General features: G+C 30.8%; 2 protein-coding genes across 2 annotated transcripts; one reads left to right on the top strand and one right to left on the bottom strand.

The window, feature by feature from the left end:
- Nucleotides 1-14,406: 14,406 nt before the first annotated feature.
- On the top strand, nt 14,407-16,214 carry LOC114382656 (F-box protein At1g67340-like). The gene is made up of 3 exons (XM_028342218.1): nt 14,407-14,806; nt 14,894-15,056; nt 15,149-16,214. The coding sequence occupies exons 1-3, from the start codon at nt 14,625-14,627 to the stop codon at nt 15,890-15,892; spliced, it is 1,089 nt and encodes a 362-aa protein (XP_028198019.1). The 5' UTR covers nt 14,407-14,624; the 3' UTR covers nt 15,893-16,214.
- Nucleotides 16,215-18,618: 2,404 nt separating this feature from the next.
- LOC114382234 (uncharacterized mitochondrial protein AtMg00240-like) lies at nt 18,619-22,231 on the bottom strand. The gene is made up of 2 exons (XM_028341514.1): nt 21,878-22,231; nt 18,619-19,221 (listed from the first exon to the last, which is right to left on the bottom strand). The coding sequence occupies exons 1-2, from the start codon at nt 21,897-21,899 to the stop codon at nt 18,827-18,829; spliced, it is 417 nt and encodes a 138-aa protein (XP_028197315.1). The 5' UTR covers nt 21,900-22,231; the 3' UTR covers nt 18,619-18,826.
- Between the last annotated feature and the right edge of the window lie 10 nt (nt 22,232-22,241).

Raw genomic sequence — 22,241 nt, 5'->3', positions numbered from 1 at the left:
TACAAATATTCTCATTTCATGCAATCTAACAACCCATTCACCACCCCTAAACCAGCCATAAACAAACCACCATAAGAAGAATATTTGTGCAGCAGAAGAAGAAGATAACAAGGGCATGGACGTTGGAGGAGAAGAAGATATAAACCTTGGTTGGGAGAGAAGAAGAAGAGGATGACTGTTGGAGAAGAAATTGGGGGAGAAGTAGCCATTGAAGTAGCCATTGAAATAATGACTAAATTGAGAATATACCTAATGATTTATCATATTTTTTAAATTACACGTGTCATTTTATTTTAAATCTACGTCTATATGCTTTATACTAGGCCTTTTATTTTCTACTGTCAACGTACTAAGCCTTTTATACTCTACTGCACATTATCATAAAACTTGTGGATTTTATCCCTTTTTGTTAATCATATATATGTCACTTGTAAGGGTTAACTCAACATCGTTCACGTGTACGATTTAAGTTTCAATACATATCCTTTTATATAATAAGAGAGATTACTTCATTTATACGACAAATTTTATATGATTCTTAAATGTTTTTTTTTTTTATGAATCCTTAAATGTTTTTAGAGTGAAAAAAAATTATTTGTCATTTAATGCATAACGCTTTAGTATTGTCGTCTTCCACTGTAATAATATTTTGAATGTTATTTTTTGTTTTTGCACAACAATATTTTGAATGTTATAACAAATGTGAAACACTTTGACTGATAAAAAAAATATGAATCACTTGAAAGATTGTCACATATATAGGTAGGTGTTGATTGCGAACAAAATTTCAACAATAGTCTCTTATTGACCATAAAGATCACTAATTATTAAGGTGTTGGAAAATTGATAATATCCGGAAGTGGGATGTTAAGCTAAGGTACTAATCAACACCACCATTCAAAAGTATAATTATAAGCAGTCAAAGCGGGAACACCAACATACATAGTTATTGTTGAGAAGAGCATGAACAAGGGTGAAGCAGGTATAAATTGATGTGATTATGTATATACAGCATCATTTTGGTGCTTTACCATATTTTAATTATGATGATCACCAAATTGGGTACAGCATTATAGTGCAAATTACTAAAATGATGATGTACTTATTATGAATTTCCAAAGAATATGTAAATATAATATTAATCGACAGATTCAAACTAACAATCAATTGCCTAAGTCATTGAACTTATTATACTTTCTTTACTTTTCGTTTTGATAGTTTTTTAAAGACTTTTTTTTTTTTTACAAAAACAAGTAATAAAAAAAACTATGTATCAAAGTAAAGTAATTTTAAAACTATTTATATAGGGTCTATTTCTTAAATTTAAAGTTTAAGTATGATTTATAAATTTAAGTTATTTCTTAAGGTTTACCTTTATTTTTTAAAATTACCTTACCCTTAAAACTTTGTGTGTGTGTATCAATCAGTTACTATCATATAAACCAAGATTTTACCCCTTCATTTGGAGTCATTTCTCATTGCTAATGACTCATGTATATATAATTTGGATAATATTCCGACCAAGTATATATCATCATGTTGTTTATATGAGCCTAAATAATGCAACTATTGTATGCAAATAAAACCTAACCCATCTATCTAATTTTCTCTCTAGAAAGGCGTAAAGGCGTGTCGGTCTTTTGGACGGCCAGGTATCATCGTCATGCTGATTATGTTATATTTAAGTCCACCTTCAACTTATTATCAGTTACCACACTTACCATTACGAAATTTATATTATTTAATATTACAAACGAGTTTGTTGTTATATACAATATGATATTTTAGTTCACAATGGCAAATCATTTGGAGTTTGGAGGCACAATTAGATACGACGTATCACTCAAAGATGACGTATAACTTGTTCTTGGTCTAGATGCATGCATACAGCATACAATACAACCGAAATCAAAGCTTCAATTCAATAACAAAATACTTTATTTTTAATACTTTATTTGTCTGTTTAAATTGTGGTTGTCGTTTTTTAGTTTTCTTTTTATTGTTTAGGTTGGAAAGCATGCTACATCCCTCTTTCTTTTTAGTACTTTATTTTTATTTTATATATAATGACGTGGGTTTTCCTGATCCGCAAAAAGTAACTATTCTGGAAACTAAATTTTTTATAAATGTTAGGTAATTATAGCTGTATTATTCTAATTTAGATTATATTTAATTAATTTTTGTCTCTTAATTTTTTTGGCAGTCAATTAATTCTCTTTATTTTTAAATATTAGATTACATACTAAATATATTATATATAAGTTATATTTTTCGTATATTAAACAAATAGTATTCTTAATTTTTCCTATTACCCTTGTCTTAAGTTTAAATTGGGTTGTTATTGTTACTTATATGTGGATCAATATGTTTGTTCTGTAAATTTGGGCAGTATATTAATCTTGAATAGATCCAATGTGTCTTTAGAACATTTATTCCATAAAATCTTTACATCAATATCTAATTTTGTAAAATGTTTTTACTTTAATTTTTTTATTTATCATAAATGTCAAGGATTAAAATAAATAATACCACGCAATAATATTTTATGAAGATACAAATTAAAAGTAAACCGTGTAATCCATAACTAAAGTGACAATATTACTATACACTTGTATATAAGGATTAAATGAAAGTCTATTGTATAAATATCATGTGAATCTTGATTTTTTCTTTAATTCGTAAGAATTAAATATAATGTCGTAGCCTTTATAAGAATCCCTTGACATTTCGTTTTTTTCTTTTTAAAGACTTTAGAAAGAGCGCTGTTAATTAACTGTTGAATCATAAGATGGTTGAGGTGTGGTTAACTTCACTTACCGTTCACGTAAAGAGTGTTCCAAGAATTGGCAGCAATACGCAATTCATTTTACAACACATCACATTGGTCTTTCACTTGGAAGACTCAAGACTGAGTAACTGCCAAACTTTTCGCTTATACTTGTTTGAATAATGTGACACCTCGAACAAATAGTAGAATACCTAGTGAGCGAAATGTAATTGAAATTCTTTTGTGTAAATTTCCCCCAAAATACTTTATTTTCATAAGTTTACTTGAATCAGCTATGATTATCTATTGAACTTTCAGTTGAATATGAATGATGGCTGTTAAAAGAGAGGCATTAGTGGGTGCAGGTAGCCTCAAAGCCAACTTTGTCTATCTGACTTTTGACCATGGTTCAAACAAAGTTTTTATTTTTTTGTTAAAATTCAATTTTGAATATTCTTTTTTTTATTTTATCCTTTCATTAATCTGAGAGCTTTATAAAAGTAACAGTAGAAAATGTTTTGAAAGCACTGAAATAAACTAAATAATAATTCGGAGAAGTGAAAAGAACAGAGAATGTTGATAGCTTGAAAATCACTCAAACAAAAGGGCCAGCACATGTAGGGGCTGAGTGGGATATTTGCTCGATAAACGAGGAAGGAGGGGCCACAACCCACAAGCTAAATGCGTTAAGCAACATCATGACTCAAACAATGGTTCCCTCTCCTTAATCCCATTTATGGTTCGTTACGCTAAAATCTCACAAATCCCAAATACTTGGTAGTTTATGGGTGCTAAGATTCAGAAATGAAAATGACATAAATTTACGCTACCTTCACTTGCCATCACATTTTAATTTAACCATCCATTCATATTATTTTTAAATCTTAACAACTATATAATTGTTTTCTTTTTCTTTCATCAATTTCTTCCATGGTAAATTTGTAATATGTTTACTATTGGCCCGGATAAGCACTAATAAATATTTTAGCAGTAAATACATACATATATATATATATGTATATATATATATATACATATATTATTTAGTACTTTTAGAACTAAGAATAATTAATGCAGACAATCCGGATTTAGGAAGCTTTTAGAAACTGGGAAAGTTAAATTACAGACAAATAGGATTTAGGATTTAAAACAAGATTGCCATTACCCTTACAGAATGTTTAAAATTCATAACTATGAAAGGAAAAAGAATTTTCACCAATTAAAAGTGCATTAAAATTATCAAACTTGATACTATTTGATAAGGGTATTTAAATTTCACAAAAAAAGAACTGCATCGAAATTTCACGGAGTGTCATACCAATCCCTTGATATTTGGTAAGGGTTAGTCACCGACTATAAATGTTTTACGGACACATTTTTTAAATTGTCAAACTTAATCTACTCGTATGATCCAGCATAATTTGCTGACTGAAAACAGTTATTCGTTTATATTTATAATATGTTGATAAATGGACTGCAGCTTTTGTTTGTATAGCTAAAACCATGCGCCAAATCGAATCCCACTTAGTTGTCGCATCAATGTTGTCGTCAATTTATATATATATATATATATATATATATACACACACACTTTGCTCAAACACTTTAATTTTTGCAATTGTAACTATGATTAATCTATAGAAATTTGAGACTCCGAAATTTGTAATCGAACGAAATTTTTTCTGTATATAATTAGATGAGGAGCTATCAGCTATATATGAAGTAGCATGAAATCCTAAGTTACAAATGGATATATATTTAGCTTTCGGCAGAGATTGACACATATCATGTGTGGGAATGAGGTTTGAAATGCAATTCAATGATTTGTGTTCCACCAACTCGCTATCTTAACCCTGTATTATTTTCTTCAGCTAAATTCCTGTTGACTATAGTGTGGATCAGAACATTCAAAGGTTGGAAGTTGGTCTACGCATATAGCCTCAACTGGAAATTTCTAACACAAAATTGTTAACTTGTTAATTATTCAAGGTGATAATTCTTATAATAGTTTAATGTATGAACAATGTTTCTAAAATTCAAAGACAAGGTCAATCCACTCAAACGTGGCTATGAAATTTGGCTGGAATAGTCAAAGGGTACCGTTCAGCCGAATTTAAAGCAAAAGTCATGGTTTGATAATGAGTAGGGTCACTCACTCCTTTGGTTGAGGACCAGCCGGTTCCAACTTTGAAGTTCGGCTAGACTTTTATGCTTCCTGTTCATTTTTTTTTTGGGTCTGTTTTACTTTTATTATTTGATGTAATTATTGTTCTCCCTTTTTTTGGAAGTTGCTTGGTCTGCTCCGTGTGTTTGTAGTTAAAATTGGCCAAGAGGTTCACTTACCATGCACGTAAAGTTGAAGGGAAGCAGGGAGCAGTAGTTTGTCCCAAGACCGGCACGCATGCTTGCATGGCCAAGTAAGGGACAATATATATCAATTAAGATGAATTGGCAAGAAATCTTTTTTTTCTTCTTCCATTTAGTGCATTAATTCAGGTTCAGGATTCAGAATTTCTTCGGGGTATGTTTCTACAATTTGAATCATTTTAATTTAGGTATTGGAAATATGATATATGATTGGATTACTTAATTAGGATCCCTTGGTTTGAGATGAAATTTATATTTTTAATTTTTTTTTTCACTGTGCTGAACGCAGCTTAACCATAACCGCACAAAATATTGAAAGGAGAGGGAAAAGGTTTTACTACTTTACTGCGAAGGAATGAATTGTCTATGAAATTGATAGGTGCTAAGTGCCAAATGCGAATACGTAGGATACGATGGGCGTGCTGATCCACTCGCTTGTAACTTTTGAACACATACAGCATACGGATATAGGGCATTGGCAAGATTCACATGACATATATTAATTGAATTAAAGGACCCTCCCTGTCAAAAATCTCTTGTCCCTTCCATCTGACTCTACACTTTCTTGGGAGAGAAAGTAGGGTAACGTACAAAACCACAATCGACTCAATCACGTGCAACAACATCACTTCCTCAAATTCACGTGCCTCTCAAGTGTGCACATCATGATTCATTACATTTTTATCCTATTATTAATCAAACATAATTTTCAGCTAAATCATTTTTATTTACTCCCTATGTAAACTAAACTTTGCTATTATTATTTAGTTTATGTCACTCTTTTCTTTATTTCTTCCAGTTACATTCTTTAAAGTATGAATTACATTCTTTATTTCTTTTAATTAAGCACACAAATTAACTTGCGCAAGAAGAATTTCGATAGTTAAATTCCTTTATATTTAAATGTCTGGATAAAAAATAAAGGAATTTTTATTTATACATTTACTTGTTTCTTTTATTACCTTATTTCTATCCTCTTTTTTTTACTTATCTTTCTCTTCATTTTTAATCATACATTACATCTTTTACTTTCTTTTTCTCTTCTTCATTCTTTCTTTTCTCCCCTTATATATAAGCAATACTACCTCAATGGGGCTATCTTAATCCTTTAGTGTGCCTCTCAAAGTTACAGAGGGAGGTTTCCCGATCAAGTACTACACCACAATTTGTTTATTATAGTTGTAGACTGCTAGTAGTTTGTTCCCATATCTAAATTAATATTAATAATTAAGGATGACTTGATCAGTTCTCAATTCCTCATTCACCTTTTAATTTTGGCTTTATTTGTGGCTTACCTCAACCTTAGTATTGGATTGGAATTCTCAGCCTGGCTTTACCAATTAATTCGAAGTAGTTAATAGGTGTTTTTATAATGGAATGACCCTCCGATTTAGCACATGTTAAACTTGCAAAATTTAACTTAGACCATACTCAACTCAATCTACATCGTAGATTAATCACCACGTGCACGCGCTCACACCGGTCACGAGCGGCATATATAGCAAATGCGTTAAGCAACATCCTCTGCTCTCTTGTCTCGTTCAAATTCTTCAGTCAGGTATATATATGAACATGTACACATATTTATAAATGAAGTAATTTTTTGCGGTTTGATCAGTTATTTAATTAATTCAACCCCCTTTTAATTTCTTGATAAATGTCTGCGTAAGGAAGCTAAGGAAGGGGAAATGAGATTGATATATTTGCACGTAAACCTATCCTCTTCGTTGAATCTAAAATATCTCAACTTCTCGATTCTCGTTAGCATCCGTGGCAACAATCATAGCGCACAACTTAACTATATATATATATATGTTTAATTTGTGTCTTATTATAAATTTGAAGGTAGTGCATGCATGTTACGAATGACAATGATAAGGGCACGTTGCCAAGTTAATAACTACTTAGAAAATCCCCTATCTGGAATGAATGAGTTATATTAAATGGAATGGAACACAAGTTGCTAACTAACGATCATGTATATCTTTGACATTTCTTTAGCGCAATCAGAAATTCTGCGTCCCATCCCCATATGACTTTTCATTCACTGCCTATCATCACCACGTAGCAATCATGCCAATAAACCCCATCTAATTGCAGTTTTTGATATGACCATGTCAAATTCTTGCATTAATCATCAAATTAAATGAGCAGATTGAGTTAAAGAGAAATGAGATAAGAAATGCTCAAGCAAGTTAAGGTTATTATGAATCGATATTGTCACAAAAAGTAAAGTATGTTAATATATATTTATATAATAAAATAGATATTGTCACTTATGAAAAATAAATAATTTTATTGTTGAAAAATATTTCTTTATTTTTTCAATTTCTAGGATAAGCTAACAAAATTATAAAACTTTATTGTTACGTTTGAAAATTTCTTTCTCTTAAATAAATCACTTTCAAAATTATCCTTGCATATTAAATAAAAATATTTTCTTTTTAGAATGATTTAATTCTTAGTATACTTGCTTCTGAAAAACAACACATGGGACCTTTTCTATTTTTTTAAATGTATTTTTAAATTAATTATACATAATTTTTATAATCTTAAATACTTTCTTTTGTAATGCGTATTTTTTAGGCTAATATTAATGATTTATATTTTACTTGTAGTTACACGTAGCAATCACACAAATTAAAAAATAATAATTAATATTTTTGTGAGAAATCTTTTTATAAAATTATAATTATAAAATTATAATTAATTTTTTTAACTGTAAATATTTTTATAATATCATTGTAACAAATCTCCTAATTACTAAATAAAAAATATTAATTAATTTTATTTCTAAAGTGTTAATTAATAAAATAAAAAATGTCTTAAATATATTTATTGTATAAAAATCTAAAGGTTATCGAATATTTTATTTTCTATGTAGTTAAAAATATTTTAGTGATTTATTTATTGTTTCTTAATTAGTATTCTTGTTAGCATAAGATAATATCTTAAAATTTTGGTCAGGAAACAAATTATTGTGTAAAATAAAAAAGCTATCTAATATATATTTTATTTTTTACGTAATTAAAATTATTCTTTCTTAATTAGTATTGTTGTTAGCATATCCCTTAAAGAGTGATTCTTAGAATAATTAAGAAACAAATTAAAGATTTGCAAACTTTGTAATGATTCAACGCTAAGGATTGGCATTCTAATTATTCTGTAGACATATAGTGACGTATCCTTATTACTATTACTATGAAAAAAACAACTTAATTACACAAATGTTGTCCAAGGTATACGAAAACTGTGTACACAAATGGTTTTTCTTGTTTAGTTGGGTTTCATTTTTTTTATCTATTCGTCTGCCTACCAAAAAGACAGAGCATACAAATTATTTCTCCTCTTGCAATACGCACAGGAGAGGAGACATTATCATTTTTCAATAGCAAGGTGAAACCAATCATTCAAGACACAAATCTCTACACAATTCTTCCAAAGTTTATTTTCAATTTGATATATTTGCCGGCATTGCGACACTTACGGCAATTGTTTCAAGCTTTGGACATGTATTTCTGAAAATGTCATTTTCAAAATTATATAATGATAGGAATGCAATTTAATATTTCACTTTTCTTTTAAATTCAAATTATAAGAGTTAAAAGTGAGAGTGAAAAAAAAAACATATTCCTCACTCACCATATGGATATAAATGTAAATAAATAAATAAATAATACTTTCCTTAAATAATATTTACTGATTTTTTTTTAACTTTTATTAAAGATGAGCTTGATCGTATAAAAAGAAAAAGAATGAAAAAAATTAAATAAATATTTAAATTAAAATAAAAAGATGTGAGATGCACCCATAATTTTAAAATTTTCTTTTTATTTTTCTTTTATCTCTTCATAGTCAAACTCACTAAAATGTTCTACGTAAACAGAGACTGGTATAGCCGTATAATTTTTTATATTTAATAACGGTAAGAAAAATTGTATATAATATTGCATGCAAATTATCTAAAGTTCTTTTTTTTACGTAATCTAAAGTTCTAGATTAATCGTTATTATGCTATTCCTAATGGATTTATCATTACAATATTACGTACTTGTTTAACATTTTAAATTATTTTTTAAATTTCGTAATAAATTATTTTATTTTAATTTAAGTTACATTTAATGCTTAAATTAATTTTATAAAAATTTTAATTTTAATCTATGTGCAAACTAGAAAACAATCCACGTGGCAGAATTTGACAAGAGCCGTTCTCACTCATACGATACAACTTACCTGTCTTCAAACCTTCCAACAAAAGTGGGCCATACTTCACACATCTCTTTCACATATCAAATCAGATTCTATCCAAATTGACATGACAAAAAATGAAGTACCTGTATTAACACACTTAATGCCTTTTATTTCTTTTCAAGCATATATATTATCAAAATTAGTACAAAAATTAACAAATTTATACATACATTAGTACATGACAATATGTGATGTGAATTTGAATTTTATTAAAAAAATTCACTGTCAATTTTTTATTATTAAATTTTAAGATAATAATCACTTAAAATCACTGAAATAAAAGATAATATATGGTCTCACATGAAATGTACCATTAAGTAAAATTTTTTACCTCTTAAAAAAACTAAATTTTTGGACAGATATTTTTTTCTTAATTTTGACAGATATTTTAACAAGCAATTATATGACATTTTGTAACATCGTTCATATCTGATCTTTGCTTCCTTTCTTCTTTTTTTTTCGATATACATCTTTTCTTCTGTTATGGACAAAGCTACCACGCGATTTTTATGGACTCTTTGCTTTTGTCCATAACTCGTCTATAATGTAGTAACTTGTTAGTTAAACCATTTATTCCCAATCTTCTACTCAGTCCATTATGGAACATGTTTTTCTTCCTTCCGAGGATCACTGCTAATTAAAGACCATGGTACGGATGTTTATGGTATGTTGGGATAATGATGGCGAAATGAAATGAAAAGGAAATAAATGATATGAAGTAAAAAACGAAATATAAAAAAATCATTGTATCCTTTTTTAAATATTTTAGAATAAAATGGAATAAAATTTTACATTTTATTGGTTCCAAAGTTGATAAAATAATAAGTTATAATTTTATTAAAATAGTTTCATTTCATATTTTCATCCTTCTTAAATTAAAAGAAAAGGTAAAGTATTAAATGAAACACGCAATTAAATGAATATCATTTATCCCGCTTGACTCATTATAATTTTATAAACAAAACCTATATTACGATAAATGAAAATATTTTATTATATTATCCTTCGTTTAATATCTCCTCAGCCATCCAAACTAGAAAATAATGGTTTGTTGGTTTTTTGGGTTAAAGTTGTCGGCTCGGTTTATTTTATAAGATGAATGAATTTGAATATAATATTAGGTTTCAATGTGCCAAATGCAAATTAAACTCCATAACTGAAAATGGAGTTCATCCATGTACCATAAATGCCAATTATTTAGGTAACGTTGCAAAAAAAAAAAAAAAAGAAGTTTATAGCATCTTAAAAGGATAACATTTCTAACTTGAGGAAAAAGTTTCTTCAATCAGTTAAAAAAAAAGGTTGAGAAAAAAGTTGATTCTTTTTTGGCAGAAAAATAAAAAAAGACGAAATATGGATAAGATACGTAGATCAGTTATGGCATTTGGACTTGGAGAGATGGTATCAGACTAGGCAGGCCATGGCACTCGACACGGATGTCCACCATTGCTTTTAAATCCAGATAGATTTTCTCTTATTTAATCTAATATATATATATATATATATATATATATATATATATATATATATATATATATATATATATATATATATATATTTCTCTTTTGGACACTTCTTTCTCTTTATCTCTCTTTTTCCCCCAATTTATGCATCTATGAATAATAAATTGATTAAATTCTATCAATATATAATATTTTGTGTTAAACAATATTTTTATAATTGCAAATTACTAGTATGTTGGTATCAAAATATCAAATACTTAATATTTGATTCTCTAATTTTTAAACTCTTTTTTTTCATTATTTAAAATTTACTTTTGTTTATTCTTAGCATGATGAAACTTAAATTATTTTATCTAAATAAAGAAATTTAAATACAAGAGATTTAGATTACTTTATCCAAAACCCCAGTCAATATTTTCTTTTATGTTAGAAATTAATTTGCATTTAATGATCATGGGTGCACTTATTTTTTAAAGTACGCATCATCACCTTAGAAGAACTAAGTCAACATTTGGTTTGTGAGGAGAAAATAATAGATGAGAAGAAAAATAAGATGGGAATAGAGGTGACTTGATTAAAGAGAAATAAATAAAAATATTTAAATTAAAGCTGTTATGTGAGTAAAAATAAATAAAATTTATTATTATTATTATTATTATTATTATTATTATTATTATTATGAATGTGACATTATTTGAAGAGAATAGGCACTATTTTCACATAGCACAATAGCCTCTACACAAAGATACAGGCATTTTCGTGCACCATTCGATTTTGTAAGGAAGCTTTTAGGTGTGGGATTCATTTTTAGGTGAGTGATTCATTTTTTTCTTAAAAACCTTTGCATATTTCTTCACAAACCACAGCATTCTGCACATTTCTCCACTCTTCCGTGTTTTTGCTTCCTCCTTTCTTTAATTTGACTCCAACCAAACCATCCCTAAATCCTACCGCAAGACTTCAAAATGGAGGGTTCCATATTAGTGAACAACTAGTTAGTTGACAGCTAGTTTACACTTTTTTTTTATTCTCATTTTCATACTTTATAAATATCAGATATTGAAATGTACCTTTTTAAACATTAAAGTTTGACCTACATTTTAAGATATTGATTTTGTAGTATAAAAAATAAAAAATATAGTATTATTTAAACCACTTATATACTTTATCTATTTCTTTTTAATTATCGAATTTTGGAAATTTTTTATTCTTATTTATCTGTTATTTGTAAAGTTTAAGATTATATTAATTATTTTTTTGCCAGTTTTATCTTTACCTATTTTTTATATTTAATTGATTTCCATATATATTTATTGTGGAATGAAAAAAAATATCAAATAGAAAAGTTTACACATTTCATTAAAATCAAAAAATGATTATATGTTTTTTTGGTGAATAAATAATAATTAATAAGAAAGAAAAAATTAATTTTATTTCTTGATTTCTAAAAAAATAACTTTAAAATACAGATAAAAAAACGGAGACGGAGCAATATACAAGACTTTCCTCTTAGAAATAACGTGTCTCAGTTTAGGTTGGTAGCTTAATTGGGTTGATTCAGATATGAAATACAAAAACTATATTTATGATTATTCAACGCTATTAAAAATTTAAATTTATTTCACATTTTTGTTTCATTCATTTCAATATTTTTCTTTAAAAGAAAAAAAGAAAACTTTTCATTATCAAAGAAAAAACACCGTAATAAAACTGTGATGCACTTGTTTGAATTTAGCAAAAATAACTATGGAGTATAAGAATTGTAATTCATATTTAGTTATAACAAAAAAGATTCAGCACTCGTAATATTATTCCACCGCTTTAAATTATGTCAGCAAATGGTTCATTTGTTTGTTGGCAACAAGAAACAGAAATTTTTCATGACCATGCTTTCTATTTTTTTTCTTTCTTTTCCTGATCTTCTGAAATGAAAAGAAGAAGAAGAAAAATGCAATTAAAAAATTATGTTTACCTTTTATATTTAGCACAAAAAAAAATACTGTTTATACTCCTTTTTTAAAAGTGAAGTATTTCTTTATATGAATCTTATCAATTATATTAGTTAGCGTTCAAAATGATTTTGTATATCATTAATGTAACGTAGTACTCCGTAGTCCGTATAGTTTAATTTTTAGGCACAATCAGTATGAAAATTTTGACACAATCAACTAATTAGAAATTATAATAAGTATTGAATTTTTTTTAGAATAACTATTAAAGAGGTTAATAAGTTTATTATACATACAAATTTATAATTAAATGATAGCTTAAAAAATCTGTCGATAGATGAAATATTTTCTCAACAATTATAATTTTTTCTCTCTCAATAATATAACTTAACTAACAATGAAACGTACAGTTGACTTTAATATGAATGAACTCCAGAAGAGAAAATATAGTATTTGTGTCTTATATACTTGTTTTGAATTTTTTTTGAAGAAAAATAGTTGTTTGAATTAAACTTAAGCAAAGAGACGTAGAGATTAAAGAAGAGAAAAAAATAAAGGAGTGTTGAAAAGAAAAAGAGCATAGGCATGAATAGCATTAAAGCAAGGAAGGAGGACAGGGTGGATCTTGGTCAACGCCGTTTGACACATATAAAGGACAAGAAGAGAGCCTTTTCTGTAACTAACAACTCCCCCTTTGTAATTGTTTTTTTTTTAAAATATTAATTATATTTTCTTAAAAATAAAGGACAGGGTGGTTTCTTTATATTTATTTGTTAAAATATATATTTATTTTAATAAATATTAAGTTATTTTATGTTATGTTTTAGTGTGTTTGTGTAAATAGTAATTATTTTGAAAAATAATAATAATTTTTTCTTAAAAGTAATAATTTTTTGTTTATTTTGAAAAATAAATTATATCTACTTATTAAATAAACATTTTTAATAAAATTCTTAATTTAAAATTACTTAATTTAAATTTAAACAAACTTTTCCTATATAAGTTTTTAGAACAGTCGTTCAAGAAATTAAAAATTAATTATTTTTAATGAAAAAATAACAAATACACTTTTAAAATTACTTAATTATTTTTTTTAACTAGTCTCTTGAAAAGATTTACTTTCATTTATGTAAAAAAGATTCATATGTGCCGGTTTAAATTGAAGTTTCATTTCAGACATTTATTTTTATTCGATTAGTATCAATCAGGTTTTAATAAATGATTTTTCAAGAAAGAATTATTTTTAAATAAGATAGTGCATTAAATGATATTAAATATTTTTCTTATGAAAAATGTTAATCATTGTTATTAAAAAATAATTAAGGAAATAAAAGATTTTTTATTGAAATAGGTAAAATTATATTATTTTTTTCATGTTTTTATGCGATCTCATAACAAATATTTTTTTAATAAGAATATTGATTAAAATTTAAAAAACTAAAGAAAACACAAAAAAACCATAAATAATTTAATATTATATTATTTTAATAAAAATCTTTCTCATATTATTCTTTAACCTTTTCAATAATAATAATAATAATAATAAAGTATACTAGTAGTATTTTAAATTAGTGTTGGTGTGTTGTAAGTGTGTCGTGGTGGGGGATTCTGATTCATTACCCTCTCCTCTCATCTCAACTCTCCTATCTATGTAACTTCCCACTTTGCGTTTACCCTTTTTACTTTATCTCTCTCTCTCTCTCATTCATTTACAAGTTCCAAGTTCAGAGTTCCATTACACAACACAACACACACCTATTTGTAGTTGTAGACAAGACCTAGGAAGCCACATAAATAGACCCCAAGAGGTTAACTTTTAGGCATATTATGCGAACGAGGAGACGCCTCTCTTATCTAAAAACCATGTCTTGCCGGAAAAGACAAAAGACTTCGCCGGACAAAACCTCCGATTGCTTCGACTCTCTCCCTGACGACCTCGTCCTCTCTATCCTCTGCAAGCTCAGCTCCACCGCCACCTCCCCCTCCGATTTCATCAGTGTCTTAATAACGTACGCACGCACCTTTCTCAATCTTCTCAAAAAAATAAAATTAAAAAAAAACAGTTTTTTCTTAATTGATTTGTTGAAACTGAACAGGTGCAAGAGACTAAACTCCTTAGGCCTTCACTCTCTTGTCTTATCAAAAGCTTCCCACAAAACATTCTCAGTCAAAGCCAAAAACTGGTGCGACTCTCTTCACCGTTTCCTCAAACATTGTGCCGACGCCGGAAACATTGAAGCCTGTTACACTCTCGGCTTGGTTAGTTTTTTCTTTTTGAAAAAAAATACTTTTTTTTAATGTTGAACGAATGTTTGATTCTTAGCCTCTTGGGGCTCTTCATTTTTGTGCAGATTCGGTTTTATTGTTTGCAAAACAGAGGGAGCGGCGCGGCGCTGATGGCGAAGGCAGCGATGAACTCTCACGCGCCGGCGCTGTACTCGCTCGCGGTGATACAGTTCAACGGAAGCGGCGGCACGAAAAACGACAAGGACCTTCGAGCGGGTGTGGCGCTTTGCGCACGCGCGGCTTTCCTCGGTCACATCGACGCGCTTCGGGAGCTTGGTCATTGCCTTCAAGACGGTTACGGCGTTAAACAAAACGTAACGGAGGGTCGACGGTTTTTGGTGCAAGCCAACGTGCGTGAACTCGCCGCCGTGCTCTCCGCCGGGAATAACAAGCGTCCCTGGCTGACGTGGAGCCACCAACCTGTCCCCCACCCGAGGCTCCGGTCGGAAACCGGGTCGGGTTGTCCGCTGTTGAGTGATTACGGCTGCAACGTTCCGGCGCCGGAGGTTCACCCGGCGAGTCAGTTCATGTCGGAGTGGTTTGATATTCGGGGCGGGTTTCCGAGTGCGGGTATGAGACTCTGTTCTCAATCGGGTTGCGGGCGACCCGAGACAAGGAGGCACGAGTTTCGAAGGTGTTCGGTTTGTGGTGTGGTGAACTATTGCTCACGCGCGTGTCAGGCGCTTGATTGGAAGTTTCGGCACAAGGCGGAATGTGCTCCCGTTGAGAGGTGGCTCGATGACGACGACGAAGATGTCGCCGGCGAGAATGACGGCGGAGATGACGGAGTAATGATGGTTGATAGTTAGAAAACTAGACTATTTTTACAAACGTTAACGGTGACGGTAAGCCTGCTTGGAAGTTTCGACGGGTATGAATCTATTTTTAACATGGGGTAAAATGGGGGGAAAAATCTCATTTATTACCGTGGCTTTGCAAGTGCAACTTCAATGACAGGGTTTTGCTTCGACCTCTTTTCCTTTTACTTTTACTGTTGTATAGAACCGTAAATTAATTCTCCTGAAAAACAAAATGAAGGGGATATTTTTTATTATAGAGCAACTATCATCCTTAATTAATTGTTAATTCTGCAAAATTAAAATATATGAACTTTTTATGTTTGTTAATTCTTATTCATTTGATAATACTACTATAGTAACGTATAGCGTACAATTTGGCAACTCATTGAAATTCAAACATTTATCGAAATAAAGCCTTTTGAAAATACTATTATTTGAGATGCACAAAAAAATAAAAATGATGCTTAAATCTAGTTTATTGGTGGTAGGATTCAAGCATTCTTTAGTTGACACGTGTTGTGTATGTGTATTTCTTGGGTTTTTTTACTGGAAGAAAGGTAAATAAGGATTGCATTGCACAAGCCACAAAACAAGAATGGAAGAAAAGAGGTAAAAAAGGCTACGACATCTTGAGTTGGGGTATTACAATATTGCCTCCCTTGAGACACCGATATCCACGAGTCATCAAAGTGATAATGACAACTGACATAAAAAAAAGTGTCAACACTTGATGGCGCCGATTCTTTGGTGGATAATTGATTTTTCACGAGGTGGTTAAAAGAGTGATCAATCTTCTTTAGGAGATATTCTTATATAATTGCATACATAAAAGAATGTCTAGGAAATTGTTAAATGGAAAGTTAGAGTGTTGGATTCTTAATAATCTCATTTGGAATCATAGAATCCCTTTTTCTACATATAAAATGTATTTTTATCTTAATTTGGATTGGGTCATAAATAATATTTATAATCACAATTGTTTGATTGACATTATGATTATAATTTTCTATTGAAGAACTAAATTCTCTCCAGATAAACTATTCAGTTTAAATTTTAGTCCTATGATAAAACTGTTTTAGTCTCTGTACAATTTTTTATAGTAGTATATCACCATTATAAAGTTCTGTGGGGGTTTCTCTTGTTTTAGCAATAAATACCAAAACTTTGGTAAACATGCATTTGAAAGAATTTTGAGGTTGATGCATATGTAAAAATAAAAACTTATATTTTCTACATATGCATCAACTATCAAGCCATTGTTTTACAATTTACACTAACATATTTCCCCTTCATTTAGTTGAGAATAATAAACGTCCTGCAAGTGTTGTTGCATCCTCCAAAACCCGTTTTCAACCAGCATTAATTATGTCCAACTATTTTGTGGTCAGAGAGATAAGAGATATTTGGTTATCAAGGATGGGTGAGAAAACAAGTGCAAAAAGAAAATATTGGAAAGAGTTGTGATGCAATTTTGCAAGTTGATGTGGGGGTTGTGTATCTTTTCATATACAGTATTTGATGCACATTGGAAGAAAAATAAAATCGATTTATGACAATTGAAGATTGTTGTGTCAGATGGTGGAAAAAATAATTTAAAGATGAAAGTGAGTGTGTGGTGGGAGCGCACTTATTCTTTCAGCGAGGGTCATTATTAATATTCAGTTGCATTTAAATTTTAAACACTACAGACATCGGTGGGTGGTCCAAGACCAGGCATATTAGGCCCTCTAACAGAATTTCATACTGTCTATTCTATTTGTATACCCTGATTTATTTATTTATTTATATTGTAAGACTATGTTTGGATATCTAATATAAGTAAATTGTCATTTAATTGATCGAATATTTACAATGGAACGGGATAAAAAGAAGTGAATGGTGGATTTGGTATTTCAAAAATTATGGCTCAATCATTTTCATTATTAAAAGAAAGAAATTGGTGCAAAAAGGTTCCCAATTCTTGAATTTGTCGGTCATTTTAGTCAATATGTTAACTAAAGCCAGTTAATGCTAATGGAAATATTGATATAGTGCATTAGGGGCCACATACAATGTTACCTTAGATCCACTCGTGGCCCTTTTTTATCCTTGAAACACTTTTTTTTCTTTATTCATTTTCCTCTATAGCAATATTTTAAACATTTTTTTTTATCTACCAACATAACTCTACCTTTTTAACTCTAAATTTATCTGTCATTCAATTTTTATAGGTAACTGAAGTTTCGATACCTTTCTCTTATTTTTAATCCCTCCCCTCATTTGTTTGCCACACAATTCCTCTATCTTGTTCCATTTCCTCACCTTAAATGAATAAGTAATCATCGTTAAGAACTGAAAATCATGGAATAGAGAGATTGTTTTGAAATTTTCCTAGATACTAGTTAACAAAGCAGAAACACAAAAATAAGAGTGATTGAATAGCACAAAAATTTGAATCTTGTTGGAAGTAGTTGAAGACCAACACATCCCCCGTAACAAGTCATTATAACGATGAAAACGTTAAATAATAGAAAGGATTTATGAGAGGGACAAAAATTGACTATTTTTTATCTCTTCAAATTAGAATGTTTCCCTTTTCTTGAGCATCCTCAATTTTCTCTCTCTCCCCTGCTTCTTTGATATCTTTGCATATCTAATTTTCCCCCTCTAATTTTTCATGGCCCCAGAAGCCTTTATATAGGTAATACTTAATACATACAAAGAATGCCACCAAATTAGTATGTGCAACATGCAGATGACATAAACTCTAAAAATTATCTCCTAAAAACTATAGAGAATAAAGAGAATTGGGGCAGACAACATTATTCATTGAGGTGCAAGGATATATATACATTTGAAATACAATTATGAGTCAGATATGTGAAAAGATAATATGAGAAAAAAATATCTGACTAATTTGAGATATAATATCACGAACAAAGTGATATTCAATGGAGACATGCTTCATGCAAGAGTGGAACACCGGGTTGACACATAGATATGTGGCTCCAATGTTGTCTGAGTATACATGTGGTGTGCCAGGGAGATGGAGATGAAGCTCTTTGAGAAGTTCTCGTAGCCAACAAAGAATTTCAGTTGTAGTGGAACCAATGGTTCGATACTCTGCCTCCGTGGATGATTAGGCAACTGTTTTATGTTTCTTACAGGACCAAGATATATAGCATTGGGTCCTAGGTAGATGATGTATGCAACACTCGATTTCATGTCAGTGGAATCACCACCCCAATCAGAATCACAAAATGCTCGTAGGTGAAGATCTGATGATGGACGAAGATGGAGGCCATAATCCAAGGTACCCTTGAGGTAGTGAAGAAGATGTTTTGTGGCCTGCATATGAACTGTATTTGGAGTATGCATATAATTAGATAGCTTGGAAACACAGTAGGCAACATCAGGTCGAGTTATTGTAGTGAACGAACAAGTTGACGATATTCATGAGCATCATAAGAAGGTATGTCGCCACATTCGGCAAGATTAATCGAGGTAGACATTGGTGTGGATACAAGTTTCGCATCATGCATGTTGTGTTTGTGGAGAATGTCACGGATATAATGATGTTGGGTGAGGAAGACACCATTCTGTGTAGGGACCAACTCAAGCCCAAGAAAGTGACTAGGTGCTCCAAGGTCTTTGAGAGAGGACTTGAATGAATGAATTTAGGATCATTACCTGTTAGTAGGAGATCATAACATAAACAAATAGAGATGCATTAGACTTGGAGTTTGTGAATCCAATACTAATCATGAATTGTTCCAAAGCATGAAACCAGGCTCGAGGAGCTTGTTTGAGGCCATAAAGTGCATTTTGAAGCTTGCAAACATGATCAAGGAACTGAGGATGAATAAATGCTGGTGGTTAAGACATATATATGTCCTCCACAACATTTCCATGAAGAAAGACATTATTGACATTCATTTGAATAAGAGGCCAACATTTGGATTGAGAGACACATAGAACCAACTTGATCGTCTGTGACTTGATGACTGCGTTGAATGTATCAGTATAGTTCATCATCCCTGGACGTTGATGAAACCCTTGTAACAAGCAATGGAGCCATCTGTGTTGAAGCGGTAAACTCATTTATTGCCAAACATATTGAAGTGATTTTGTTTTGGAACTAGAGTCCATGTTCCATTAGCCAAGATTGTTGTGAATTCATCCAACATGGCAGCTTTCCATTTAGGAATTTTGAGAGCCTTGGTGAGGCATGAGGGCTCAACTGGTTCTGGTGTTTGGAAACTTTGAAGCTGCGTGGATTTGTTTCGGTTTGAAAATTTCATTTTTGGATCTTGTTAGCATTGAATGGGTGGGATTTGGTTGCAATTCTTCAGTAAGAAAATTATAAAAGGAAGAGCTGTGCATAGAGATTGGTCGTGGGAATTTGGGACATTAACTTCAATTGTAGGATTTAAATGTTGATTGGCATTGAATGGTAATGGTTGGTCGGTGGAAGATTGGAATAAAGGAATAGGATCAGTGGATTGTTGCGGAAATTGCGTATTGGTTGGCACGGTGTGAATGATGGTTATTGGCTGCGGAAGATTATGAGAATTAGATGAGGAGATTAATGCATGGGAATTAAGATTAGGGAAGGGTGACGTGGCTGTTGTGGTGGAGTAAGGAAAGGTGTTTTTTACAAAATAAACATGATGTGATGTGTACGCCTTTTGTGAGGGTGGATGAAAACAGAGGTAGGCACTTTGTGTATTGCTATATCCAATAAAGACACGGGGTTGGGGTGATTGAAGCTTGTTGGTGGTACACGGTGCTAGCCATGGGAAACAAAGACAACCAAAGACACGTTACTTGGAGTAATTTGGTGGGTTCTTAAATATAATTTCAAATGGGGATTTCATTTTGTTAGATAATGTTGGTGATGCCACAATTTTATTGAGGGAGGACTATGGACATGGTGAATTTTTGGAGGGGACAAAGAAGATTGCAACTTATACACCTGATCTTCAGTCTTTCCTTGCGGAAGAACCGCTCCCGTTGTCAGGCTCTTTACCTCAAAATGCAAGGGAAAAATTCAACAGACACCGAGTTAGTTTGACGTAATTGAGAAACAGAAATGAGATTTTGAGAGACAGAGGGAACATAGTATATTGGAAAGACGAAGAGGGATGGTAGGGGTGTTCAATTCAGTTGAGCCATGATGTTGAATGAAAAGACCCTTATCATTGGCAATGTGAAGCTGATCCGGACCAGTGCAGTCATTGGAAATTGAGACAATTGATGATGTCGTTGTTCACATGGTGAGAGGCTCCTAACTAATCAAAGCTAGGTAATCACATAATATCTTGATTGAGGTGCAAGGGTATATATACATTTGAAATACAATTATGAGTCAGATACGTGAAAGATACTATGAGAAAAAATATCTGACTAATTTGAGATACAATATCCTAGCTAATCGTAATCACATAATATCTTGAGTAATCAATACTAGTTGATTATCCTAACTAATCAAGGCTTGGTAATCACATAATATCTTGAGTAACCAATACTAGCTGATTAGGCCTACAAAAACTAGGACGAAACAAAATATGAACAAATATCAGAAAATATTAACAGCCAGACTATATTCAACAATGTTACAGAAAAATCTCATCATACTGGTCAGCTTTCAATTAAAGAGTTACAATCAAGAAAAGGAAGAACTAGCATTGAAGGTATCGATAGAAAATCGACCTTCAAAAAGCAAAAATTGATGGCGAGACAATGGCAGAGACGAAGGCAATCGAAGGAACAAAGTAGAGATGATAACTATAATCACAACAATTTCAACACTAATAAGATGAATCCCCGAAAAAAAAATGGAAACGAGAGTTTCACACATCAAGATTACTAAATTTGAACATTATAGATGTCATATGGTTATTAAAATCATAATACCAAACTATTTTTCCTTTTGTGCACGAGAAGAACTCATTTTGTAACACAATTAAATTTAAACATACCACTTTAAAGAAACTACTGTATTGAAATTCTTACCACTAACCCAATCAACTTGCATGATGAGATAATCTAACTTCGTAATAATGTAGTGGGGAAAGTTCTTCGTTGATGACTTATCACATGAATGAGAGAACACCGTAGAACCGATTGTAACAAGACACTGGTTGCAGAATGCAGACGCTAGTGAGTTTCTATTTATCGTTCAGGCCTCAAGGGATAATATTAATATATATAGCAAATGCAGACACTAGTTTTCTATGGATCGTTCAGGAATAATATGCTATAGATTGGGAACAACTATATGGTTTCAGTGGATAAATGACACAACAAGATGGAGAGTTGCTGAGATCGATATAGTTTATGTAAGAGATCCGTGAACGTATGAACTGGTTAACGAGTC

The sequence above is a fragment of the Glycine soja genome, chromosome 13, assembly GCF_004193775.1.
Source record: "Glycine soja cultivar W05 chromosome 13, ASM419377v2, whole genome shotgun sequence".
Classification (NCBI taxonomy): Eukaryota; Viridiplantae; Streptophyta; class Magnoliopsida; order Fabales; family Fabaceae; genus Glycine; species Glycine soja.
Note: the sequence above shows the minus strand (reverse complement) of the source record. Positions and strands in the feature narration are given on the sequence as shown.

Coding starts and splice junctions, on each gene's coding strand:
- LOC114382656 (XM_028342218.1), top strand. CDS start 14,625: ATGCGAACGAGGAGACGCCTCTCTTATCTAAAAACCATGTCTTGCCGG. Junction 14,807..14,893: donor TTCATCAGTGTCTTAATAAC/GTACGCACGCAC, acceptor GAAACTGAACAG/GTGCAAGAGACTAAACTCCT. Junction 15,057..15,148: donor CCTGTTACACTCTCGGCTTG/GTTAGTTTTTTC, acceptor ATTTTTGTGCAG/ATTCGGTTTTATTGTTTGCA.
- LOC114382234 (XM_028341514.1), bottom strand. CDS start 21,899: ATGCAAGTTGATTGGGTTAGTG. Junction 19,222..21,877: donor GCAAGTTGATTGGGTTAGTG/GTAAGAATTTCA, acceptor CTCCAAATACAG/TTCATATGCAGGCCACAAAA.